Raw genomic sequence first — 16,967 nt, 5'->3', positions numbered from 1 at the left:
TGTAACATTTAAAAGAAAAAGTTTCAATTTCAGACCTTTCTGGTTTGTAGTTCTTCATGACATTGTTTAGTTCTAATTCTGCTACTCAGAATATTTAGAGGAAGAAGGGACTTCATATGTTTCTTTAAAATTCTGCTTAGTGATTACAATTTAGGGGAAAAAAAAACCTGCTAAATTTCTAAGTTTGAGATTGCATGTCGTTTTGTAATTATAATGCACCAAAGTGTTATGTGGGAAGGGATGGAGGAGCATTGGAATTCTCCCTGATGGCTTCTTTGTGTAACGTTAAACATTTCTCACCTTTTGTAGAGGAAGGATACGTAAAAATGTTTCTTCGTGGACGTCCTGTTACCATGTACATGCCCAAAGAGCAAGTGGAATCTTACAATTTGGAAGCAAAAGTAGAACTACCAGCCAAGAGGCTTAAACTGGAATGGGTGTATCCTTTCTGTGCTGGAGGACTACTGGAAATCAATCATTCCATAATGATTTGGGTTAAGTAACTTTTGGAGCTAGAGTACAGCAGGATTAAGGTCATAGGGCTCATTTAATTGGTGAAGTGACATTCCATTGAAAATAGGTGTTAATTTCTTGAGACTGCTGTTCTACACCTTATAAAGTACAGGGTGACAGCTTAAGAAAGATTTTGCTTAAATGTTGCCTGAAGGTTAAGTCTGAAGCATGCTAATTAGCCAAAGATTAAACTAGGCATATCATAAGAATGTAGTGAGCTGGGATTATTAATTATAATATGCATAAGACAAGCTCAGGTTTTTTTCTAGTTCTTAGCAGTAATTTAACATTTTTAACTGTTTTATAAATGTACGTCATTGTCCTTAAGAGGATGGTACATTCAACTTGAATAAACCCTGAATTGAATAGGGCTGTGCAACTGATACATGTTTAGCCATAAAATTTATAAAATGTAATAGATAAAATAATATTTGGATTTGTGTCTAAAGGGGGCTTAAACACCATCAATACTGAGCAGCCAGGTTTTTCTACTGACTTCTATGAGTGGACATAATTGCAGAAATCTAACTTGAAAGAAGTGTTTAATTACATACAGAAGTTTTCCTATTTCACTTTTAAGTATAATGATATTCTTTATTAAAAAAAAGACATTTCACTTTTGTATAATCTTATTATATATAGTAGATGATTCTAGATAAAATATAAACACAACAAGACCTGACTCTATTTGTAATATCCATTATCTTTGGAGAGATGATGTCTTCATAAAGTTTTTTATAAGAAAAGTCTCTTTTTTGGTTCCAGTGAAAATACTTTGTCTTCATAAAAGAAGACAGACTGCATATAGTTTTTTCAAAGTTGTATAAATAGAACTGCATGTGGTTTCAGAATGTTCAGAGAGTTTCCAAAAGTCCCATTGTATTCACAAGAGATTAATGACAGATTTAGTAACCATTCTTATTATTCCTATTGCAGCTGAGGCTGTAGGTTCTATCCCATTCTGCTGGAACTATACAGAAAGTGCATGCACAAATAAGTGAAGATGAGTTTAAAAGACAAAAAATCAAAAAAATTAATAGAACAGGTGAGATTAGAGTGATAAACACTGCTTGCAGCATCTTACCATCTAATTGTACCGGTTCTCACCATTTATCACGACAAAATTGAATGATTTCTTTTGCAGTTGTAAGGAGCTCCTCACTCAGGGGACCTAAGAATGATAAGGAGAATGTGTTAGAAAGCTTGCTGAAACAACAGAACATCCAACCATGAAACAAAGCAGAATGTCATTAACAGTACGTAGGTGGAACCTGACATCAATATTTCAGACTATTATAAGGAATTATAATTAGGGTAGGTCATGATTTCAGTCACATTAGTTTCTCACTTAAGCTTATTTAAATGACTGAATATTTGCCAGATGGACTATTATTTTTAGTTTGAATATTCAAATGTCCTTCCAGGTGTGTAGCTGTATACCCAGCAGAATCCTAAGGTTGTCTATGAATAGAAGAGGTGTGAATTAATAAAACAATCTAACTAACCCTAGATGGTTATTCTAAATGGTATTTAGGAGGAGGTAGTTTTTTCCAAAAATACTGTGCTAACTTCTTCTGTTTCTAATTTATTTTTCAATTAAATCCAATCGGGACATCCGTACTTAATATTTATAGCAATGACTAGGTATATGGAAAGTATAGAAAGACAATTTAAAAATAATTAAAAAAAACCCAGGGAGACGATAATGCCCACTTAACAGACTGTAACAAGGAGAAAAGAAACTGTGGGCAGGACCTTACGATCATTTAAGAAGAAAGACAAATACAGCAGAAAACCAAGCGATATTGCAGGCATTCATTCCAGTTGAGAAGTTGCACTGTTTGATTGGAGGGTAACGGAACTGGAATAGGAAAAAACATCTTTGTAACAGACAAATGATCTAGCTGTGGGAGTTCAGCCAGAAATGCTCTATAATGTAAGAATGGGGATAGGGAAACAAGATATTGGAAGTGGTGTGGACAAATGGAAAGGAAAGCAGACTGATGAGAAACAGAAGGAAGAAAATCTAATATGTATAGATTTCAGGGCATACCAGAACCAGAAAGAAACATTGCAGTCGTGTTAGCAGCTGCCTGGGTAAGCTGAAAAAGGTTCACACCTTTGATATATCATCAAATATATTAGGACAAGAAGAAACAAAAATGCTCAGTGTTGATGTATGAGGGGGGCTGGAGCAGAGGTGGAAAATCCAAGTGAGAAATCAGCACTGAGGGCATCAGGGTGGGAGCAGTGGCCTGCCCAGATCCATTTGAGAGCAACTCACTTGGCAAGCAGGAGGTTTGAAACAAAAACTGCAGGCCAAATGAAAAGAAAAGGTCAAGGTAACACTCCCTGAAGTGCCAGCTCACCAAATCCACATCGAAGCCACCAAATCCGAGTGTGGGAAACAGTGAGGAGAAGGAGGGATCAACCTCAGGAGTTTGCATCTGAGAAAAAAGGCTGATAGAAAGAAATTGAGTGTTTGACAACAGCAGTCATGTGAAAGGTTGAATGAAGCATTGTTCCCCACAGGAAGAATAGTAAAGAAAGGAGATTTTCCCTAAAGAATGCAATCTTTCCCATTTAATGGCTATTTTTGTGCACTGAGATTTTTTTGTGCACTTATGCCTGTCTGTGTAATGTTCTTCACTTTTTTCAGACGTTCAATTCCTTACACTAACTTCAGCTCCTGGATCACTATAAATTGGAGTATATGTTGTTGAAATAATGGGAAATACTACTGGCTTCAATTTGCAACAGTATCTGGCCTTAGAGAGAAAAATAAATTTAAACAAATAAAGCATTGTCCAGCAATCTACAGCAGTAACACCTACTGTCACAGATTCAAACTGATAGTAAATTCTTTGTAATTGAAGATATTGTTTCAATGTCTTTGCATTCTAATATCTCAAACTTGAAGAAAACTTTGGCTGAGATGTTTCTTCACACTTTAATAATTGGGTCTGCAGCACTAGTTCTATTGCATTTTTAATAAAAAATCAGCAAGCTGTTTCTTCTAAAATAGGTATTTATATAGCATAGCTATTGACCTTATTACTTCTAGAATGTTAACATGACTATTTTAGTTTGAGTGGCTTATAATTGACCATACAGAATAAAGCACAAGCATCTTGTTTAGATCATGTAACTGGGGTTTCATTATCTGTTCATATATTTTTCACAGCTAGTTTCTCCATGTTGACTGCAATTAGAATGCAATTCTGTTTTGCCAAGATTCTGCTAATGCTGTTTCTTTCTGTTCCCATAAAAAAAAAAAAAAAAAAGAAAACCAAAATAGTTTGTAGTCCCTTATGACTCTTCAGAAGAATAAAACTACAGAATTTGGCTGAATTAACATGCAGTCTAAATGAGATTATTATTCCAGTCATTTCATTGAATTAATTTTAGATTTGTGTTGCTATGACTAACATCAGAATCTGGGCCACTGCTTTTTAAATACTACAAAAATAAATTGGAATGGATGATGTAACCCTTTTATGGTTTTCATCCATCTGGCTGGCCATGTCCACATTAATGAAATCAATCAACCTGCACACAGGATAATGCAATCAATCCTTGTGTAATTCAGAGAGATGTGCTGAATGACTTATGACTGTTTCTATCAAGTCCAATTTTTAATTTTAATTAGTCAAACAGTGTAAATAGTAAATACACCTGGGACAAAATTAGTATTGCCTTTGTCTGGTATTTAGCAAATTCTAGAGGATACTAAAGGAATAGGATATCTGCAAATTCCCATATTTTTTGCTAAGGATTTTCTGTATGATATGCAGGTTTTTGAAGTCTGCAAAGTGCTTCAGCTCTCTGCTGTAGTAAGGGAAAGAGTTCTGAAGGTTGTCAAGTAATGAAGCTGTGCTCAAGCCAAGAGATGGAGGCTCTAGGACAGAGACTACAGAATACAAGGCCTTTTTTTCCTTTTTTTTTTTCCTTGCTTTTAACATTCTTCATTGGTAGATAATGTTATTGCAGCTTGACCAACACACTAGCTACGGATACAGGGGCCGGGACTGTCGCAGCAATCTCTATCTCCTGCCAACGGGCGAGACCGTGTATTTCATCGCCTCTGTAGTTGTGTTATTCAATGTTGAAGAGCAACTGCAGAGACATTACACTGGTCATAATGATGATGTGAAGTGGTAAGTCATCTACTAATAGTTATTTTTTTCTTCATAAAACAGTATTTGAAATAGATCCACTAATTTTCCTTACTCTTCTTTTAGGATGATTGAATGGATGATCTTATTCTTTAGAATCTTCCCCTTGCCTTTTTTAAGGGTTGATTTATTGCCCTTCACCAGTGCTTGAGTGCCCTGTACAGTTCCTTTATGTTCAACCTAACCAGCAAAATAGTTGTAATTTTACCTGTGGTCTTCCTGGTAGTGTTCAGGCATGCTGACCCCATGGCAGATGGCCTGTAAACTAGACCTGGTTTGTTTGCTGCCATGCACCCATGCCAGATTGAGCTTCAAAGTGAGTTAAGTGTGCTGAAGCTCAGAGGATACTAGATACCAACAAATAACAGAACCATTAAACTGAAATCTAAATAAACATATGGTTTATCTTGATGGTATCGGTGTATTTGCACAGTGTTGCTGAAAAAGAGCACCTGGATTATCTGATGGGCCCTAATGTATGAAATGAGTTTAACATCCCTTCTTTAGATTAGGCATTATGAAACACCTATTGTCCCTCAAAGCCAAAAATAGGCCTGATAACCAAATCTGCTTGAATTGTGAGCACGTTTCATAAACCAAATTACTTGTATAATCTGATTGTTTTACAAGGAGATTTTTACCTTGGACCTGTTCCATCTCATTTCCTTCTTTTAAATTTTCTGTCTCTAGATATTTCAAAGCTATCAGGTTTACTGGAAAGAGGATGCCTTTCTGGTTTGTAAAGCTAAATGAATTATTGCCACAGCTCATTTTGTAGGGTACTTGGCCTCTAGAACTGCATGCGAAGCAGATGCAATGAAAAAAGATTTCAGATTATTTTAAAATACAAGAGCATGACAATCGTTTTGTCAGTTCTGTTTTTATATTCTTAAAAAGTTTACACGTGTGCTATGTGCTTTATATTACTAAAATAGGACTATTTATTACAAGCTCAAGTAATAGCTTGTTGAAATAGACAATCAATAGATGTAAGTTTGGCCTCTTCTTTTCTTTTGTAGCCTGGCTGTTCATCCTGATAGGATCACTATAGCAACAGGTCAAGTTGCAGGGACATCCAAGGATGGGAAAGTAAGTGGCTGCTTTTCTGATGTATAATTGTTTATATTTCATATTAATACGTTATTAGGAAGATACATACTGTATTCTTTTCTAATTGTAATTGGTCTTACATTTTTGGACTGAACAGAAGCAAAACTTAATTTGAGAGATCCTATTGCACACTATCACAGTTACCCAGTTCCATTGTCAAGACTGGTCAATGGTTTCTGGTTCCCTGACTTAGACTGAAGGTAAATCTAGAGCTGCTTTCTGAGAGGCATGGAAGGATGAGGCTGCAAAGGAGACCTGAGAAGGCACAAGGATGTGGAGAAAAGGAGGACATTAAATTTTACAGTATACAGCTTCATTTTTGATCACAGCTATCAAAACCAAACTACAAAGAACAGGTTTGGGTTATTTGCTGAAAAAAAAATAAACTTTTATCATCTCAGCAAGAATATTTTTCTCTTTATTGTCACCTGTGTTATTGTGAGCTTAGCTGTAAACTGGGACTTTATTTGACCATAGTAAGATAAACATTGCTCCAAAGAGCTTACAAAAGGGAAAAAGAATGGGAACAAGCAGAGGCAGTAAAAACCATGAGGAAAATGTTACTCAACAAAGTATGCAGTTGTTGTCACAACCAAACTATTCCAAACTTTTTGGCAGATGCCAAAGAAGAATTTTGGGATAAAATCTGGATTATCAATATGCTGACTACTTTGAGTGTCGTGATTTAATCCCAGTCAGCAATTAAATACCACACAGCCACTCATCCACCCCCCACCCCTCAGTGGGATGGGGAGGAGGATTGGAAAAAGGATAAACCGTGTGGTTTGAAATAAGAACAGTTGTTAGTATTATTTAATTAAAATTAAATAAACAAAACAGACAACAGAAAAAGAGAAATAAAAGTGAGAGAAAAGTGATATGCATTGTAATGGCTCATCACTCACTGACTGATAGCCAGCTCATCCCCCAGTAGCAATTGGCCTCTCTTGGCCAACTCCCCTGTTTATGTACTGGGCATGATATTCTGTGGTATGGAATATCTCTTTGGCCAGTTCAGGTCAGCTGTATGGACCATGCTCCCTCCTGGTTTCACATCTAGTCCTCACTGTCAGAGCATGGGAAACTGAAGAGTCCTTGACTTAGGGTAAGCACTGCTCAGCAACAGCCAAAACATCTGTGTTATCTACATTATTCTTGTCCAAAACACAGCACTGCTCCAGCTATTCAAAAGAAAATGGACTCTATCCCAGTTAAAACGAGAACAGTGAAAAAGAAATGAAATCCCAGTTATGCGATGTAAGTTTCATATAAGGATAACTTAGCTGAGCAATGTAAACTCTTAATTTTTATTATGTGTTGGAGCTTTTTTTTACTTACCATTATATTTATGAAGTAAAACCTAAAAGTTTGAGGTCTGTGCTTGAGTGGAATGTGGTATATAGGTATATAAAAGCCACTTATGTAACTGAGGTACTGCTGTGGCCTCGGGGGTTTTTAATATATATTATTTGTGTTAAAGGGCAGGACTCCACCAGCTGCCCGGGGCTGCCCCCTGGTGGCCGTGGGAGCCATCGCCAAGAGCAGCGAGCGGGGAGGGATGGACGGAGGGGGGCTCGGGGCTTCCACTGGGAGTTCATCCCGGGCCAGAATGTACATCTGGAATTTTAGTTACGACAGAAATCTCGTTCTGATTATAAAGAAGATTATAAAGAAGATTTTGAACATAAAGTTATTTTCCCGACCATTTTTATAATGTTGAAATGAATTACATTTTAGAAATTCCTGATCTTCTTTTCACACTTTTACCTTTTACATTTACCTGAGTTACCTCTATTTGTATAGTTTAAACACTGCCTGGGCCTACCAGTAAATCCCATGTCACAAAGTCATCAACAATTTTCAGTTCATGCTGAATATCTCAGTGGCCATGAACTTCAGTTCACAAACAGATCAGCGACATCTGACGTGCTGTACACTCTGGATAGTCAGCCCAGATATTGGTCCTAGGCATAGTAATCAGCAGAACATTTGTAGTGTATCTGTACTTACATGTGTGGCTCTAGAGAAGTTCTGATAATTTTCATTCCTTCAATTGTGATTTTTTTTCAGATGCATGCTCGTGTTTTCAAATCCTGGTGGGTTTTCTCCATCATTGGTTGAGCTGATGTTTTTTGTGTCTGTTTTACAGCAATTGCCACCACACGTGCGTGTCTGGGATTCTGTGACTCTGAATACACTGCATGTCATTGGAATGGGGTTTTTTGACCGAGCTGTCACTTGCATTGCTTTTTCTAAATCTGTAAGTAAAGTAAATGAATAGTCATATTAAGACTGTTTGCTGGAAAGATCTTTGAAAACTTTCAAATTAAGGTGATCAAAAGAAACTTCCAAGCTGTCTCTCCTCTCAGATTCCTCTTTAGAGGAAGAAAGCTTGCAGCCCAGTTGTTTCTAACAGTTTAGGTTGCTATTAAAGTTAACAGTATCTCAGCAGTCTCACAGATTTACCATATACTTAAAATAAACTGCAATTAATTTATTCAGCAGTTGCAAAAAAACTTGTGTACTTGAAATTTCAGCCCCACTACTTTCCTTGAATCATCCTATTCTGTTTCTCCCTACATAAGAAATTTACACACCTTTTAACCCTCTCACTGTGTCTAAAATGATTCATGAAAGACTTAAAAAATGGAGGCTTCCACAGGAGAATCAAAATCTTTTGCTGAAAAACAGCAAAGGCCTATGGATAAAGGATTGTAAAAAAAGAAAAATCCCGTTGTTTGCCTCTTGGCACCATCCTTTGAACTCTAATCTGTCAGAGAGATAAAGGAAATATTTACATGCAGCATTTGAGTCCCATATAAAAACTTGACCTGACATGTGCAAGCTGCAAAATCCCCTGTGTACAACAGAATCTATAAGCAGTGTATGTGGTGGTGTCTGGTTGTCTTTTTTTAGATAGAAGAGAGCTACCTGGTGTATTCCCTAGGCAAAACTTACTTCAGTGAAAGTTTCTACAAACACTTGGAGTCCACTGATAACTGTGTTTATAGAAAGTAGAAAAGAGAGAGATGTAGTGGGAGAACAAGTTAAGAATACAAGGCTGAAAGCTAACACAGTTTGACATCACCTTTGGAGGATAAATAAAAAGGATTAGCAAGTAAATGCTCTCTAAATACCCCTCTGGAGGGAAATAGATGCATAATAACAGAGGAGCACTATTGGCGTTTGCCAGAAGAAAGCCAGAATTTGTTTGCTTTGTGATTTTGTCACAGCTTGGCCTGTTCTGAGCATCATTTCCCATTTTGTAGCAGCATTTCTCTCACTTCAGCTGTCCCTCTCTTCAGGTTCCCTAATCCTGCCTCTGACCCACCTCATGGGTTCCTTTGGCACAGTTGTTTTTGTAGTTGTGTCTGATGTGTATTGAGGGCCTGAATCATCAGAGTAACAACCATGCAACCTCATAGGTAAAAACACACACTGGAAGAATGAGTACCAACAGGAAAAGGTCTAGGAAATATGATGCATAAACAAAGAATGAAGGAATTAGAGTAATTAAGATTAGAGAGAGTGATAAATGTCATAACTATAAAAAAGACATCTGTCAGGAATAAGTTATTTTCTAATTCCTAGCTATGTTCTCTGATTTTGATCCATTATGCCAATATGAAGAATGGAATTGTTTCCTGTATTAACAGACATCTGAGAAGAAATAATTGGTTTAAATTGCAAAGAAATAAATCCAATGTAGTTATGAGGAAAATAAAAATCTTAATAAATCTTAATAAAATAGATAACAATGTGTAATTTTTCTTTGGAATTTCCTCTACTGAATATTTGTAAAGAGATACCTACCACATTCCTGACACTTGTCTGCAGTGTGCAAAAGTTCCTCTTCTAGGTCCCTTTTTGGCCATCTTCTCAATGACCCTATAAAATATTATATTTTATGGAGCTCTAACTGCAAGTGTAACAATTAAAGCATAAATATGTGTAAATATCTCCATTTACACACAAGTATTTAAATATTTGAATGTGTATTCATATGTTCCTCATGTTGTCTGGGTAATGCATTAATATTTCCCATGTTTTCCCTCAGAATGGAGGAAGCAGCCTGTGCTCTGTGGATGACTCCAATGACCATGTGCTTTCAGTGTGGGACTGGCAAAAAGAAGAAAAGCTGGCAGATGTCAAGGTGTTGCAATAAGATATTTTATACTGCTTGCTTGTATGTAGATCTGGTTTCTTGTAATAAAATGCCTCTCTGTATTTAACTTTTTGTGCCTTTTCAACACTTTCACTGTATAAAAGGCAAGGAACATGAAGAAAGGGAAAGTTTTCTGTCTGTTGAGATTATCCCAATAGTTTTGGATTTTTAAAAATGTTGCTGTTGTTGTTATTCTAGAATTGATTAGAAAATTCTAGGCAGCAATGATAGGAGCATGTGCAGGAAAAATGTCCTAAAGTAATCTTTTGTGTAGAAATTCTCATTATCTGACATGATTTTTAAGGATGTGTTTTGATACTAACTTCTAAAGACATAAAATCTTTTGGCTTCAAAATATTCCAGTCTGTGTTAGTAAATGAATAGCTCAGAATTTTTCTTGTATCAGAAGTATCGCTTTGCCTAACTAGAGAACCATGTAATATTGTTTTCTTTCTTTTGCATTTTAGATTTTGATACAATGTTTTTCTTTTTCCTTCCAAGTGCTCTAATGAGGCTGTATTTGCTGCAGATTTTCACCCTACCGATACAAATATAATAGTTACATGTGGAAAATCACACCTTTATTTTTGGACACTAGAAGGGAATTCCCTTATTAAAAAGCAAGGATTATTTGAGGTAAAATAAAACATTTCTCTAATTTTATGTTTATAGTAATGATACAGTGATACAGAAGTAAAGTTTAATAAGGTTTGGGTAAATCAAAACAAGTGATCATTATTAAACTTGAAATGTTGCAGAAGCTCAGGTAGCATTCATGGTATGGCACAGAGAACTTTTCTGTGGGTAAAACTTCCACACTGAAATTTTGAAATGCAATTACTCATTGTTCTTTGTATTCTTTTTCCTATATTCTTTTTGCTGCATTCCCCCAACCTCCCACCCTCAACCAGTGCAAAATAACATTACCTTAAAACTCTCAATGATTAACTAAGGTTAATTTAAAAAAACAAAAAAAAAGAGAGAGAGAGAATGGAGAATGTGATGGAGGAGATTTTTATTTTGTAAGAGGAAAGACCCCATAAAAATACATTTGTATGAATTTTCTTCCCTTTTCCTGTGTTCTGCTCAGATAAATGCACATATGTCATTCAAATACAGATTGGGCTGGCCACTATTTGGTAAATATAATTTTCATTTCAAGGTTTTGCTTTGTTATTTTTCTTGAATATAGACTAAGTTGTACAGCACTTACATGCACAACTGAGGAACATTTGCAATGACTGCAGATAACTCCAGTGACTGCTAGTTCACTACTTGTGGAGTCATGGCTCCCAAGGATTGTCAGAACATATTTACAATGTCAATTAATATACTTGGTGTGAAATCAGGAGGAGATGCTGAGAGAACGCATTTAAATTTTGTTATGTTTTATTTTTCATGTGTTTTTAATGGATTTTTCTCTCTGTTCTGGCTCTGTTGGTCTTGATGATGGTTAGAGCTGGAAAAGGGTGGTGGCCCTAGTATAGAACAGTATTAGTTTGGGGGAGAAAGAGGTCATTCACACAAGTTGTCAGCAAGGAATCTATAATGTCTTTAGAAGGTACCAGTGATGTTTTTGTTCCCGTACACATTTTTTGTTGGTGTCATTGTCTTAAATACAAGGGTTTCATTACTGGAACTTGGGCTTCTTTCAAAAGATGATTCCTTAATTCTTACACTATGGCCAAACCCTCTAGTAATAACATTTTTCCTTCTAGAAACTTTTGGAGTTAAGAATTATAATCATAAAGTTTGTTTGAAACTTTGGCCATCTCTAAATACTTAAAATCTTTGATATTCCGTAGGAGTTGGTGGATTAATTTTTTCTCAGAGCATTCCTGATCATGTGTTACATGTTGGCAGGCCTTCTCACTCACTCTGTCCCCAGCTTGCAATTAAAGGGTGCAGGATTGTACCACAAACCTCAGCTGATGCATCTTCTGCCCTTGCACAGATTATTCTATTTAGACTGTAGGAATGTGCTTAACTCTTGTAGATATTTAAGTAATAATAGAGCTGTATAAGACTAAACTAAATTAACCAAATGTATAAAGTTAAAATCCATGGGTTGTGTGTTGCTGTGAGTGTATATTTTTCATAACCATGCAGAAACAAGAGAAGCCAAAGTTTGTCCTGTGTGTGACCTTTTCTGAAAATGGTGATACTATTACAGGAGACTCAAGTGGAAACATTTTGGTTTGGGGGAAAGGTAAGATAAAATTTCATTGTTAACATCCATCTTCATATTAGACTGTAAGTGTAGACTTGAGTGTAGAGTGTCATTTCCAGAAGAATAAATTTTGTTTTATCTTGAGCTCTTTTCCAAGACCAATCCAGCAGATTTTGCCTGGATTCTTTTCTACAAGAAGCTAAGGAATATCTGTACCTAACTGCTAGAGCACAAAATATCAAATGTGTTCCCTATGGTTAAATACTGAATCACAGAGCTGTGCCAGCATGTGGGGCTTTTACTGATGTAAGAGATGCCAAGAAAAATTCTCTCTTTAATCACTGTGTAGAAAGAAATGTTGTTAATGTAACTGATGATCTCCAGTCTACTATCCTGTCCCTCTCTACTGTTTGCAGAAATTATGCCTATTGACACATGCTTTTAAAAAGACAACAAATAGCAGTATTTGTTTACCTAGGAAGTCAAGCTAAAATGTATTCAGATCTAATTGAATTCCTCAGCTTTATTTCAGATGAACAGATGGATGGGAAGAACTTCTTACAAAGCATTTTTTAGTAAGAAGAGACCTTTTTTTAGGCAGCAGAAGGCAATGCCTGCCAGAGGGCAAACAGCAGCAACATCCTAAACGTTTACTTAGTGCCTGAGATGCCAAGCACAGGAATAAGGAGAATCCCTTAAAGGAGGCCTTATTAGTTAGGGAAGAAGGGACATGGATGACAGCTTTTTCCTATTTACTCACTGCTTTCTCCCAAGATACTACTCAAAGGGATTAGACCCTGAAAACAATACAATGAATCAGTTATACAGTTGAGCCTTACTGGGCTGTCTTTGTAGACTTCTTTTTCAACCAAGGACTGTCAGCTAATTATCTCTTTGGCCACTGCATTACTGAAGACAGGGGTGGATATGGTGTTTGTTACTTGGCTTCTCATTTATTTCCTTTTACTTTTTCCTATGATAATTTAAAGCAAGGTACTTCAACACTTTGCCTTCTAAACTGGCTTTAGAAATTGCACTGTCCCACATCCCTGTTCTTCAGTCCAGCAGACAGGGGAGACAGGGGCAGTGCACTGCTCAGGGTTCAGTTTGCCATAATGCTGGTAGACTAATTTCTGCCTTGACTGCAAGCAGCCTCTTCTGCCCTTTCTCCCAGAAATAAAAGTGAATTTTCAGTGTGCTCAAGATCTCAACTTCTGCCAGCTCTTTAGGGTTGGGCAAAAATGTTTTTCTTGTTTTTCCATGTCAGTACAGTGTACTTTCTATATCTTCACTACTTTTGACTCAGAGCTCTATGTGCAAGACAGGGCTGCTTTCACCAGGTCAGACTACGCTTAGCAAAAACTTTTCTTTATATAAATCAGTTGTGCCTGAGTAGATGAAGGAAAAGGCAATTTTCCTAACTTGCATTAGTCCTTCACTTGTACTAAATATCAAGTTAGCAAAGCTTTGATGCAAGGTGCACATTTCAGTAATAAAATCACTAGTAATCATTTGTTTGTACTTCATAATATTAATGATTCACCAAATTAGAGACACTTAATCTAAAGTAGTTGATTTTGACAGTGTTGAATCTAAGAAGCTACTTGAACAAGCCAAGTTTGTCAATAAAGAAGTACAGGCTCCTCTGGAGAGTGATCAGCACATTCTGCCAGATATACAAGGACCTTTAGCTTAGTCAGATTCTGGTACAAGTTCAGGATCTGGAGGCTGTGGAATATCTTTGGAGGATAAAAGTGACTGGGTTATAGGTTTTTAGCTGATATGGTGTGTAGTGCTACTGCAGGTCAAATGTGATGTCAGATTATTTTGCTTAAACCCCCTTGAAACGTTTAAATGAACTTATTTTACTTTGTCCTTGACCTAGACTGAGTACTTATACTTTTCATTTTTGAGGTGGGGGAAATATATCGTAAGATATACTAATTCAGCCTGTTCTGTGGTCTGTGTGTTTTGGTCCAGCACCCCATACCCACTATTATCATTGTTTACGTGATTGAGAGATAGTAGAGAAATGGAGAAAAAATGGGGAGAAAGGAGCTATTAAACTGAGTATTTCAGTAGTAATGCCTTTTTATCTTCCATCCAGGTACCAACAGAATAAGCCACGCAGTTCAAGGAGCACATGAGGGTGGAATATTTGCACTGTGTATGCTGAGAGATGGCACACTGGTCTCAGGAGGCGGAAAAGACCGAAAGCTGATATCTTGGAATGGAAATTACCAAAAAATTCACAAAACTGAGGTGATATCTCCTATCTTAAAATTAGTCTGCCACTTAAAATTAAATTCTCTTGTCCTCTGAGCATCTTTTTTAATCCATAATTTTTCTTATGGATATGTATTCTATGGGAAAACAGATCAATGGTAAAATACAGTATTTTCATATGCTGAGTTAGAAGGGACCTGTCAGGATCACCGAGTCCAACTCCTGGCTCTGCACATCTCAAGTTTTCAGTCCTCAGGTCATGCCTGTGATTCCCTGTTCATTAACAAAATATTTCATTTCTAAGTTCTGTGGTAACTGGAAAACAAGTCTTGTGTTTGGATCTTCCCATATTATCTCTTCCTTTCTTTGCATTTAATAATGTGAGACAATGTTTAGCTTCATAGTATTACAGTATTGAAAAGGTTTTATACATTTCTCTTTCCCAAAATGATGTCAGGATGTTTTGAAGGTTGTAATACTTGAAGTTTTTCATTGATTTCTTGATTGATGTTGCTGGTTTTTAAATGTAATTTAAACAAAATTTGAAAACTATTCCTGCTGCTATGCAGGAACTTAAATGATTAAAGCAGAATTTGTTTGGACAGAACTGCTTTGTTTACATACTGAATGTAAGAGAAGAATCAGCAGAAAAGTCTGAGGAAGGGCTTCAACTCTAGTATATAATATTAAATACTAATTAAATAATAATCATAAGTAATAATAATATTTAATGTTGCAAATATATATACAACTGGAATGGCAAGTCTGTTTTTGTACTTCAGTTTTTAAGACAGCACAAGCGACATGCTTGTTGTTTCTAACTGTGGTGTATTTCTTTTTCTCTTACTTGTTCATATTCTAGTATTCCTTTTTCTTTTACATCTTTCCTTGAACTTTATTTTAGAGATTTACACTGGCCCTTTCAGAACCTAGGATGCAATTAAAGAAACATTCATTGCTAGAAAATGTTCTGAGTAGAAACGCTTAGTCTGATATCACAGCTACAATTAAACACTATTGAATTAACACAGCATGAAGGAAGCTTTTATGTTTCTTGAAATACTTGGTTTATCTGAGTATTATGTAGATGAGAATGTCTTGTCTTGCAGTGTTATAGAAGTTACTGAGCTGATGGAAGTTGTTATAAAGTTTTGCATGACAGGCGCATGTATTAATTTGTTTCATTTCTTCGCTGTTCAATATTTATTAAAACGTATTTACTAGGCAATATATCTTTAAAAATGGAAATACCTGACAAATTGTCTGACTTATCTATCCTTTTGTCTGTTATGACCACAGATTCCAGAGCAGTTTGGTCCAATAAGAACAGTAGCAGAGGGAAAAGGAGACGTTGTATTAATAGGAACCACCAGAAATTTCGTCCTACAGGGCACCCTGTCAGGAGACTTTTTCCCAATTACCCAGGTAAGCTGGATTTCCTTACAAGAACACTTCTAAGTGTGTAAGAGCAGTAAATATCCTATTTAAAGTTAATTTTCATAAATATGCAACTGATTTATTATTACACTACTTTCAGCAATAAGAATCATTATAAATATGTATCTATCTAGAGCTAACACATTTTTTTAATGTTTTTAATATATAGTTTGGTAATTTTAATGCTATTTAAACATGTTTCATTTTGGTGGCCTGTCCTTATCTGAAAACATCTCTGCCTGTGTAGGGTCACACTGATGAGCTCTGGGGACTTGCAGTCCATTCCTCTAAGCCTCAGTTCTTCACATGTGGACATGACAAACACATTACACTCTGGGATGCAACCACTCACCATCCTATTTGGAGTAAGATTATAGAGGTATAAATTTATTAAATACAGCTCTCCTGTTATAGAAATTCTCTAGTCATTTTGGTTTTTCTTAAGATTATTGTTTAAAAATACATTAAAATATTAACTTGAGTGGAAAAATAATTTCATGTTAACCTATTTTGTCATAGAGATCAATGTAAAAGCTTTTTAATGTAGCTCTTCTGAGTACAAGTTAGATTAAATGCACTGTTTGATCCTCTGGTTTATTCAGTGAAATATCTTAGCATTTGCTATGAAATTATACTTTAAAAAAATTAGGAAATTTTCTTTTCTAGAATGCTGTAGTATTTTAGAAGCTGTGCATAAAATTCCTGGATCTCAATTCCCTGAAATTTTCTTTAGAGTTAGCAATTCTTTTAAATTTGTCACTTGCTTATACTTAATGAGAATATCCTTTCCACCTAGCCTCTAGGGCTAGTAACTACCAATTACTGAAAATGTCAACAGATTTACTGAAACAGCTACAATGTGATACTGTCTTAAAATACAGAAAATTATGGACACGAGAATTTCTATGAGATGGATCACTGGACTGGGTTTTTTGCTTATATTTTGTCCCGGTTTAAAGGGACAGTATTGCCAGGAAAAGGGAATTCAGGAACTCGCAGGCACAAAAAAGGTATAGGTTGGGAATAACAGTTCTTTACTGAAATATTTACAAGACAAACAAAAACAGCATCAGCTATACGAAGGAAAAAAAAGAAAACCAGTGACAGAACAGAATGGAATTCAGTCCCAATCCCTTTTTTCAGTCACCGATGGCTCTCCGATGGACCAGGG

General features: G+C 36.0%; 1 protein-coding gene across 8 annotated transcripts in view; it reads left to right on the top strand.

Annotated features, from left to right (window-relative positions):
* Nucleotides 1-16,967, top strand: part of EML1 (EMAP like 1) — a 128,457-nt gene that overhangs the window by 94,977 nt on the left and 16,513 nt on the right. For all 8 annotated transcript variants that reach the window (XM_033061527.2, XM_033061525.1, XM_033061526.1 and 5 more), the window contains 10 exons: nucleotides 310-439; nucleotides 4,521-4,670; nucleotides 5,708-5,777; nucleotides 7,948-8,058; nucleotides 9,856-9,951; nucleotides 10,465-10,599; nucleotides 12,073-12,172; nucleotides 14,241-14,395; nucleotides 15,659-15,784; nucleotides 16,044-16,175. In XM_033061527.2, coding sequence (XP_032917418.1) covers nucleotides 310-439; nucleotides 4,521-4,670; nucleotides 5,708-5,777; nucleotides 7,948-8,058; nucleotides 9,856-9,951; nucleotides 10,465-10,599; nucleotides 12,073-12,172; nucleotides 14,241-14,395; nucleotides 15,659-15,784; nucleotides 16,044-16,175 — 1,205 coding nt within the window. The remainder of the gene's footprint in view (nucleotides 1-309; nucleotides 440-4,520; nucleotides 4,671-5,707; nucleotides 5,778-7,947; nucleotides 8,059-9,855; nucleotides 9,952-10,464; nucleotides 10,600-12,072; nucleotides 12,173-14,240; nucleotides 14,396-15,658; nucleotides 15,785-16,043; nucleotides 16,176-16,967) is intronic.

This window comes from Catharus ustulatus, chromosome 6 (genome assembly GCF_009819885.2).
Source record: "Catharus ustulatus isolate bCatUst1 chromosome 6, bCatUst1.pri.v2, whole genome shotgun sequence".
NCBI lineage: Eukaryota > Metazoa > Chordata > Aves > Passeriformes > Turdidae > Catharus > Catharus ustulatus.
Note: the sequence above shows the minus strand (reverse complement) of the source record. Positions and strands in the feature narration are given on the sequence as shown.